The sequence below is a fragment of the Cryptotermes secundus genome, unplaced genomic scaffold, assembly GCF_002891405.2.
Source record: "Cryptotermes secundus unplaced genomic scaffold, Csec_1.0 scaffold1755, whole genome shotgun sequence".
In the NCBI taxonomy this organism is placed as follows: domain Eukaryota; kingdom Metazoa; phylum Arthropoda; class Insecta; order Blattodea; family Kalotermitidae; genus Cryptotermes; species Cryptotermes secundus.
The window spans coordinates 1-10,696 of NW_019731237.1; the positions used below are offsets into that span (position 1 = coordinate 1).

A 10,696-nucleotide genomic window follows, 5' to 3' on the forward strand; every position below is an offset into this window, starting at 1 on the left:
CTAGTTGGGTAAATTCCTGAAGAAAGAGATTTATTTACAATATATATTAGCGGAGAACTAACAAATAGGGCACTAGCTTCCAATATTGCGACAGGTATTTCATCATAACCATGGGAGTATTTGACTTTTAAGGATTTGATGATTCCTTCTATCTCATGGGTAGAGGCATGCTTAGGTCGAATATTTGACAGCGGACTCGTGAACATTGAGGACATATAATTTAAATAGTTATCATGCATAGGCTGTCCAGTTTTACTAATACTTGTATTATCAATAATATCCTCAGCAACTGTTACAAAATAATCAATAAGATTTTTTGCCATGATTTGTTGGTCGGAAGTTATAATTCCCTTAATATCAAGAGATTGAATGTCTACTTTATCTTCTTTTTTTCCCAGTTTCAGTTTTGATTATGTTCCAAACAGTTTTTTATTTACTTTTAGAGTCTATAATCCTCCTGTCGTAGTGAATTTTTTTAGCCGCTTTGATGACATTAGTTAGAATTTTTCAGTATTCTTTGTAATGTTCTTTTAATTTAATATCATTACTAGTCCTACACTGTAAATAAAGATTTCTTTTGTTTCTACATGAAATACGTATTCCTGTAGTTAACCATTCATGAACATTTGGTTTGCTCTTTATTTTTCTTCTCGTAAAACTGGAGTAGAAAATCCTAAGATAGGTATTGAGAAAATTATTAAACATTATATTTACGTCAGTTGCTTCAAAAATATCTTCCCACATCTCAAAGCTCAGTTTGAGCTTAAAATTAGCTATAGAGTGCTTATTGAAATTCCTTATGATTTGGGTGGTATTATTTAATCCTTGTATATTAAGATTTTTGAACTTAATACTTTGGGCGTCATGGTCTGATAGGCCGTTAATGTGGGGATATACATTATAATTAGCGTTTTTAGACACATCTAAAAAAATATTTTCAATGGCCGTTGCTACTTCATTTTGCACTCTAGTTGGAAAATTTACAACACTAGTTAAATTAAATGTAGACAGTAAGGTATCAAATTGCTGCTTTTTTTACAGTTGTTATCTAGGTAGTTTATATTGAGGTCCCCACATATAATAAAATTTATATTTACATTATATAGATTATTCAGATAATTTCCGATCATCTTCAAAAACCACTGGAAATTCCCATCAGGAGACCTATAGATAGATATAACACAGATGATAGAAGTTGATAAGTTAATTTTTATGGCACAAACTTCAATGTCTTGTTCCTTGCAAAATTCTTGTAAATTAATAGTTATAAAACTTATAAATTCATGAATAAAAATGCATGTTCCACCATCTTTTAATTTTTCTCTACAGAATTTTGCTCCTAACTTATAATGTTCTATTGGTGAGCTTTCCAGTTCAAATTCCCTTAAATGGTATTCTGTTATGCATTAAATATGAGGGAGTTCCGGGAGTAGTGAGTTTACCATTTCAGTTCTTTTGTTTCTCAGTACCCTAATATTTTGATGGTATATCTTTATATTGTCGTCTGCTTTATTAAGTTCTAAATTAAATTCTAAGTTCTAAATCTTGGTAAGCATGTTCCCGTGGCAGTGAATACGCAACCAACAACAAAGAACTGTTGGACACTCTTTCTGTGTGGTCTGTATCATAACAAATACTCAGTAGATAATGTAAGAATATTAGGTGGTTAGTTCTTCCTAGAACGTTTGTTTAGCCAATAATTTTAAAATGATATATGATAAATATAAATATATGACATGATAAAATGATATATATATATATATGGAAAGCAAATGGAAAAACTACCACATTATCACTTTTCCTGGATAGTCTCTTTCCAAAAACAGAAGATCGCATTAAGTGGAGGAACTGTTTTGGAAGAGACTGTGGACCTGTCGTCTGACAGATTACTGATGAATGAATGAATACTACATTTTAATTTTTAATTCCTTCTGTGGAGTATTCCTGTTAAGAGTACACAGCTTCTGCAGTCTCGTTGAGATCTGGTCTAATCTAGTAAATTCGTCAGTATGTGTTTTGTAAAAAGAGAAAATTCTGGAATAAGTCAGTCGTCATGTTATATGCAGAAAAACATGTCCTTCCTAAATGTTTAATAACTATTCCAACATTGTAGTGTATGCTTCACGTAGAAACATTGTGTAAATTCTGGTGTCATGTGTTTTGCAATGTCACATATGATTATGTCACTCTGATATAAATACAAAACTTATGAGTCTGGAAAGGAAGTGACAAATTCAAATGTTATGAAACGTCGGTGCTGCGAAAGTATCCAATTGGTTATAAAAGCAATTTGATTTCATAGTGCAGTAAATAAATTTCATTGCTCTTCTGTATGTATCAAAGTACTCCTGTCTTTTTATATGTATATTGCATGTATTATTATGCTTATCATTTTGAAATTTTGTGTATGTTAACAGTTATTAGACTTATTTGACAGTGAAGACCCTCAGGAGCGTGAGTCTTAAACTATAAACTATAAACTATAAAGTAAACTATAAAGTCTCAGGTTCTGTGGAATTTCAGAAACATTTATTTACTCTACACAAATATTTTGGGTGGGCAGAACCAAACAGCATGGCACTGGGCGATTCTCAATATCATTCGCAACCGACTCAAGCACATCTGCCCAAGACACCACACTAGGGGGCAGGCCTATTTCAAATGGGACACTGACTATCCAGGCAGACACCTGCCACAGTTCTCCTCAGTTGTTACAAGAGGACAAAACCTTAAATATTGCCCTAACTCCTTGATTACCATTTCTTACTGTCCTCACATCTCAACTGAACATATGAAACTTCTGCAACTGATACAGCACATTAAATACCGTATGTCCAAAAAGTACCCTACTTTATTCTTTTCGCTGTAAGTAATGGTCAAAGGGGTGGGGAAACTGAGCGTAGTGGTAGAAAGGACTTTCATGCACACGCGTGATTTTTTGCTAACTCGCAACACTGCCGAAGTGGTGTAACACGTGTTCGTCGCATTCTCGTTTCGCCCAAGATGGCAGAACGCTTGGAGCAGCAATACTGAATTAAGTTTTGTCAGAAACTTGGGGATACCCAAACGGAAACAATCCACAAAATTCAGCAGGCTTTCGGCGATGATGCAATGGGGGTCACTCATATTAAAGAGTGGTTCAACCACTTTAAACATTGCCGTATGTCAGCGGACAGTGAGAAGCATTCCGGGAAACCGTCAATGCTGATGTCATTGAAAAAGTGCAGACACTGATCATGGAGGACCGTTGTTTGGCCATCCGTGAAGTTGCTGATGAGGTTGGGATCAGCAGAGGTTCCGCAAACAAAATTTTAACTGAGGATTTGGGCATGCGAAGAGTGGCGGCAAAATTTGTGCCCAAGCTGATTTTGCCGAACATCAACAACTCCATCTTGAAGTCGCACAGGACATGCTGGAGTGCGCCAACAGGGATCCTGAGTTCCTGAAGACTGTGATCACTGGCGACGAGTCGTGGGCGTGGAAACCAAGTTCCAGGCGTCACAGTGGAAGCATCCAACATCCTCAAGGCCCAAAAGAGTACGACAGGTTCGGAGCAATGTGAAGGTGATACCAAATGTTTTTTTTTTTTTGATTACCGGGGTGTTGTGCATCACCACTAGGCCAGACTGTCAATAAGGAATACTACCATACTGATGGCATACTGCCATCTTCGTGATGCAGTTTGGCGCAAGAGACCGGAGCTGTGGGATGCACGCAACTGGCAGCTGCATCATGACAACGCCCCAGCTCATTCATCACACCTGATTGAGGGTTTCCTGGCCAAGCACAGCATTCCGCAGGTTCGCCAGGCTCCCTACTCTCCTGACATGGCTCCTTGTGATTTCTGGCTGTTCCCGAGATTGAAAACACCGCTAAAAGGCTGCTGTTTTGACAGCCGCGAGGACACCATACAGAACACGACGGTGCAGCTGCACGCCATTCCAAAAGAAGCCTTCCAGAATTGCTTCCAGCGATGAAGGACCGCTGGGCTAAGTGTGTGGAGTCACAAGGGGCCTACTTTGAAGGAGATTAGGTATTGTAACCACCCAGATACAGAACTTTTTTTCCCAGCCCAAGGTCGGATACTTTTTGGAGGGAGTAATATACTACAAAATAAAACTAGGCATACCAACATCAAGGAGTCAACAGGTAGAAATATGTTGGACACATCTGTCTTCTGGGATATAACAACACCAGGCAGTTGCGAAAGTCAACAGACATTTTCGAGGAACATATCACCTCTATCATCATGGTCGAAGAGTAAGCACAACTTGGTGCATACTCCATGAGGCTTTCTTGCTTGGCTTTCATTGTGCTATACAGCACTACATTCCAGGCAGTAAAACTCAAGCAAAAATATATAGAAATAATTAAATAAACATCACTATTGTTGCCTCAACTATATATACCAATGTGAAGCTGCCGTACCTTAAACAGATTTCTTCCATTCAGTGGGACCAATGCCCCTCTCTCATCATATTGGTCTTTAACATCTTCAATGCCAGCACCAAGCAGTTCATTCCTCAGAAGACATGAGTATGGTGATCCATCACAATTCCAGCGGCCATTCTCAGTAGCCTTTCTTGTTAGTACACTATGGCCATCCTCCTAAAATTAAAATCACAGCAATTTCAAAGACATTTCCTCAATTACCCAGCACTAAGATGAATCCACACATATTATAAACAAAGGAAACATCGCAAATTTCAAATAAACATCTCAAATGAAATGAACTATATAACTACATCATAACAGCAAGTTTCAAATGATGATGCAGTGATACAGCTGCTCCAAATCTCAAAGAAATGAAATAAGAGACTGCATAAACGGAATGTAGAGATTTCTTCCCATTCATCTCTGCTCAAGAACAGTCTTAATATCAGAGAAGTGTTAAAATAACCTTGAACTGGGTCCCCTAATCTCTCTGTCAACATATAATTACACTCCATTAACTTTTAAGTGAAAATTAAAGTGCATAATGCACCTTACCTACATTACTGAATTCCTTATAACAAGTCTTCTTGAACCTACATAACCTCTTGTGTGTTCCCACACACACACTATGCCTGTGACTTTCATACAACCATATACAGTAATCATGATCCATTATCATCAGCTGCAAGGTAAGCACCAGAACAAATCCTCTCAACTTATTCTGGATTATCTGGTCTCTCTTTATCCTGGAGGCTTATACTGCATAATTCTTTGGATCATTCTATTGTGTTTCCTATGTTCACACCATTGGGGTTTGTATTGCTGAATTCTTTCCTCTAAATTGAAACTTCCCATCCAGGTGCACAGTCATGATCACAAAAGCTATGTCCACATACTCAGAGAAATTTCAGTGCTTCAACCCATCTTCTATCACTGATATTTAGTGTTCAACTTTTGGACCCTTTAACATAAGTACTACCATGAATGTTAGATACAGGTACTTATTAACCAAGTCTTGGTCATAACTACATGACACAAGTGGTTAAAATTTCCTCTCTATTCAATTACAATATGCCTCGCATCGTAAATTTCATTGCAATTATTCAATATGATCACAAATTATAATAAAAGAGATTATAAATGACCAACTGGACACAGATGTCATTATTTTTGTTTTCTTTGGAGAGGGTGACTCACCATATCTTGGAAACTGTGTTAGTTCCCAACAGCTTAAGAAACTGACACCATTTTCACTCCTTACAAGGAGGTTCTCATTAGGAAAAAGGCCTCTAAATAAACAGCGGTAACACTGCTAGTGACACAACAATCCTGACTCCTGGCACAGATAAACAGAGCCCATGTTATCCACCAGATAGGGTGCTTGCATCACTATGGTACTCCTTTTGTTGCAGCAGTCTTTTAGACGGAATGAAATATTAAAGTGGTGTGCTAAGGACAAACAGCACAGTTGGTATCCCATATCAGCAGAAGAGCAACATGACATTGCTCACCTACAGGAACTGCTGGTAGACCACAAGAACTCTTCATGCCAGGAATTTACCAGTCACACAGACATTAGTCCCCCACCAGAATGCAAAATTTATTCTATCCATAATTAATCCATCATACTTGTGAACTCAATTTATTCAAACACAATAATAAAGATTATTAAAAATACTCACTGTGATAGTGGCAAATTTAGTCAGCCAGTTGTTTCTATTGCGTGTTGGAATGAATCGATCACCGATCTTCCTATAGCGTGGGGTCTCAGATGTCAGTAAAATATGTCGCTGGAATTATAAATCAGACATCATTAGAATCTCAAATTTTCCAGTCAAATGAGAAATGTGCAAATCTTTCAAACGAAGTTCTTGGAACATGGCATGGATTTCAGTTCCTTTCAGAAACTTGTATGAAAACAAAACTGTAAATGTTATGCATATAATTGTCCTTTCAGGGATGAAACATGTGCAATGAAGGGGACAGAAAATAAATTTTTGACGAGTTAAAGAACGAACAATGTATAGGACTTTGAGAATCAAAACATTTACACCAAGACAGACACAGAGAATTTACTAAAAAAATTCCACCATGTTTCCTTTCAACAGTGAAAATATGTAGCACAAGTCTTCACATGAAGGCAGACAATACAGGGTGTTTCAAAAAGAGCTTTACAACTTTGAAAGCCTATATAGATTTATACAGAGGACATACACAACGCTTCGGACTGTCATAATGTAGCAAAACACACCAAGTTTTACCTTGGATAGTTATGGTTCAATGTGACTTCCACCGATAATGCGGTAGACGTCCCACCTGCAGTCAGTCTCTTGCCACACGCTACGTAGCATCTCTGGCATCACTTCTGCAACTGAGGCAGTAATTCGAGTTTGGAGCTCAACAAAATTTGCAGGCAAAGGTGGTACAAACACTCGATCTTTAACGAATCCCCATAAGAAAAAATCCAGGGGAGTGAGATCCAGGGAATGAGGTGGCCATGCTATCGGCGCCGTTCTACCAATCCACCGACCTGGGAAACAGGTGTTGAGGTACTCGCCCACTTCTCCAAGGTAATGAGGGGGTGCACCGTCTTGCTGTAAGTGAATGTGTCCTTCTTGGTCATCTTTGTCTAACTGTGGAATGAGGAACTCTTGGAGCATGTCGAAATATATGATACCGGTAATGGTCATCCCCATGAAGAAGAAGGGGCTGTACACTCTTTCTTTGCTGAGGGTGCAAAACACGTTCACCTTTGGGCTATCACGAACATGTTCCAGGGAGACACGTTGATTTTCGCTGCCCCAGATCCTGCAGTTGTGGGTATTCACCTAACCACTGACATGAAACGTGCTCTCATCACTGAAAATTACGGAGACCAGAAACTTCTCATCGTCTTGTATCCGATGAAACATTTGCACACAAAATTCCATATGAACCACCGTATCTGCAGCCGTAAGGTGTTAAACAATGGATAGTTTGTACGCTTTTAAGTGTAAACTTTTCGTAACACTCGCCGCACAGTAACATTTGGAATACCAGTTCCCCGAGACGCACGTCGCCTTGACTTTCATGGGCTTTGAACGAAGCTCTCCCTAATCTGTTCCACTGCAGCATCAGAAACATGTGGCCTACCGGGGAGCGCTCGCGGTGGCGGTATTGGGTACTACAGTACCATGTGCATGAAACTTGGTGTATTTTGCTACATTATGACAGTTCAAGACGATGTGTATATCCTCTCTATAAATTGCTATAAGCTTTCAAAGTTGTAAAGCTCTTTTTGAAACACCCTGTATACTCAGGGACAGGCTTAGAATTTAATTATGGCTGAAGTGAGGTTAGAACCTGTGATCACACCAAATCTTTCAGTAAGGATCTACTATAAATATGTAAGTGTGAACATTTCCTTTAACACACGCTTAACTATGTGTCTTTGCCAGAAGCAGCACACTTATATCAAAACATCTCACCACTGTAGATCATGGGCTCATTAACCATTCACCTCAAAGCCTACCACGTGTGATTCCTCATGTCAGACCATAATGCACAATAGGGATCACATGACCTGAATACACGCCTATCAAGAGGCCTACCTTGTGGGTTACATTTCTGTTGTTCTAGCTTGGGTGAGTAAAATGCGGATAACTCTTCGTAAAGCGTCCAATTAAAAACTTTGTCCCTTTGCTCATGCTGGATGCAAAGTTGGGTGGGCAGAGAGCTGTTTTGGACATGCTGATGCAGTGAAAATTCATGTCACCTTTGGATTTTGAACTTCTGCCATCCAGTTCATAGCAAGTCACTTTACTAGCCCAGCTGCCATGGTCTTAAGTAACCATTTACACATATATGATACTGAAACAAGTTCCACTTACTTTTTTTGCTGGCGGTGCCATGACAGGGGACACATCACTGCTTGATTCAAGGAAACCTCCAGATGGTGGCAATGCAGCTGTAAGTGGCCTTGCTTCTAAGGAACCACTAGATCCTAAGTTACCAGTATGTTTCCGCAACAAACGCCGTTCATAAGCAGAGTTCATCATGTTGGCTCAGATATTCCACAAACTAAAAAAAAAAAAAAAAAGATTTATAATCAGACTGGCATTCAAACATCAACTGCCCTTGTTTATAAATACATACACAAACTTAATTCAGCATAAAAATACAAACTTTTCCATATCATGGGACTAATGAAAGAAAATCACGAAACAAAATACATCACTTCTAAAAATAATGTCCCACAAATACATGGCACAGAACTGGCTCCCTGTGACAGCCCTGCAGTAGAGACTGCACAGAGTTCCCCCACTTCGCACACTGTCCCTCTCTGCACTCAAAGAGCACCTAACCACTGATTACTTTAAAAAAAAAAATGATAAAAACTTACACAAATTTTTTTACAAGACTTGCTAAAATTGACCCTCTTCTGCTTTCAAGCATGCCCCACAGCATGTAAACAAGTTCTGTGACATGCTGAAGTTCTGATGCAAATGCTTGCCATGGACTTGTATGAGGAGCATGCTACACCACTGCCTTTACATTGTATAATGATGCTTGGTTAACTCGCACGAGGATTTCACTCATATATTTTGAACAACTTCACAATATGACAATGACTCAATCATCAAACATAATGAGATCAATACCATAGGCAAAAAGTTCTACTTGGTAAAGACTTCTTTCTTAATTTTGAAGTCTGAGTTTGTTACTTGGGGTATAAAACTAAACAGCGAGTTTTCACAGTTGGAGCCTTCAAATAAAATGAAAACTTTTGGAAAGCACGCAAGGAGGTTAGTTCATAAATGCCACAAAATTGAGTTCCTAGTCATGCATATTGAAGCTTGTCAGCAAGTGGTTTGTGACAAAAATAAAAAATCCAAGAGGAATGTGCATACTGAAGAAAAAGTTCAAGATATTTACACACAATAAGTGACTGGTAATCACAAATTGTTAGGAAACTAGTTCTGATAAACCTTGCATTCACAGCCACTAGACCAATTAAATCCTGCCCCTATAAAAAAACATATCCATGACAAAGCTATGTTTACTCTCAGTGGTCATGTCAATATGCAAAATTTATGAACAAGAAGCCAATGATATCCTCATGTCATTCAACAAGTGCCACTACTCATTGGAAATGTAATGGCATGGTGTGCTGTAAAAGTGTGGTGAATCATTTACTTCAGAGCTTCAGATTGTGTTGCAAAAACTTGTTCACATGCTTTCAGACATGAGTGAAGGCAGAAGTGGTGGGCAGGTGTCAATGCTAGCAGTTGCTATGCAGTATGGGCAGTCTATGTCAATTCTTACAGTAATCATTAGTGAAGTTCTGCTTATACAGAGCCAGTTCACAATGTAAGGAAATTTAATCTTCATGCTTAACGTGCTGCCATACTTCCAGAACAGATGTCCGCTATATGCAAATTACATATTACATATTATATTTCTAAACATGAAAATGCTACAAGCACTTACTACATATGGCAAGTAACGTTTATTGCACAAGCCTGCTGCATTTGGAATTTTATTATATAAATTCACATTTCGCTTCCCAGATCTAATTCGTATGTTGGAAACCTAACATTCACTGCGCAACCGAGAATAAGTATCCCATATCTTTTCTGTTCAAAGAGTTCCCTAATAAAATTCATGCACCCTGATGAGTCACAGTTCATAAGCACTTAGAACTAATAAATCTGGGGCAGATAACAATTGTGCAGGTTCAGAAACTTAGCACATATTACATACCTTCTTTAAATCCACAAAAAAACAGTTTAAAATCTATCAATTCTTCGGAAAACACTTCAACATCCACAAAACTTATGCATACACCAACCGTCAAAACAAAACAGTAACGGTAACGACTGCCGGTTCTGCCAGCCAACCACAATTGAGATCAGTCATCACAGATTACTTATACACAGCAATTGCTAACTATAGATACTTTTATCACAGATTATTAAATGCGTGTTATAAAAAGAAACCTGTACTTTGCCATTTAAATCATTAGCATATTAACTATAATTTTAAAAATATAACACTTAATTCACCGTACACAAAACAGGCATACAAATCACAAGAACTCTATATATACACTGAAGTGCCAAAAGTCATGGGATAAGTACAAAGTATCGTGTTGGACCCCCTCCAGCCCGGCGAAGTGCAGCAATTCGACGTGGCATCGATTCCACAAATGGACGGAAGACCCTGGAGGCTCTGGAGTGATCTGGAGAGATGCTGAGCCACGCCGTCTGGATCGGTCTGGAAG

General features: G+C 38.5%; 1 protein-coding gene across 2 annotated transcripts; it reads right to left on the minus strand.

Moving 5' to 3' along the window:
• Positions 1-4,025: 4,025 nt before the first annotated feature.
• On the minus strand, positions 4,026-10,639 carry LOC111866650 (fizzy-related protein homolog). Of its 2 annotated transcripts, none has more exons than XM_023855803.2 (4): positions 10,554-10,639; positions 8,304-8,493; positions 6,117-6,224; positions 4,026-4,608 (listed from the first exon to the last, which is right to left on the minus strand). In XM_023855803.2, the coding sequence occupies exons 2-4, from the start codon at positions 8,469-8,471 to the stop codon at positions 4,396-4,398; spliced, it is 489 nt and encodes a 162-aa protein (XP_023711571.1). In that variant the 5' UTR covers positions 8,472-8,493; positions 10,554-10,639; the 3' UTR covers positions 4,026-4,395. The 2 variants fall into 2 exon arrangements, with proteins under 2 accessions (XP_023711571.1, XP_023711570.1); XM_023855802.2 differs by lacking the exon at positions 10,554-10,639 and adding an exon at positions 10,177-10,503 and having other exon boundaries at positions 4,029-4,608.
• Between the last annotated feature and the right edge of the window lie 57 nt (positions 10,640-10,696).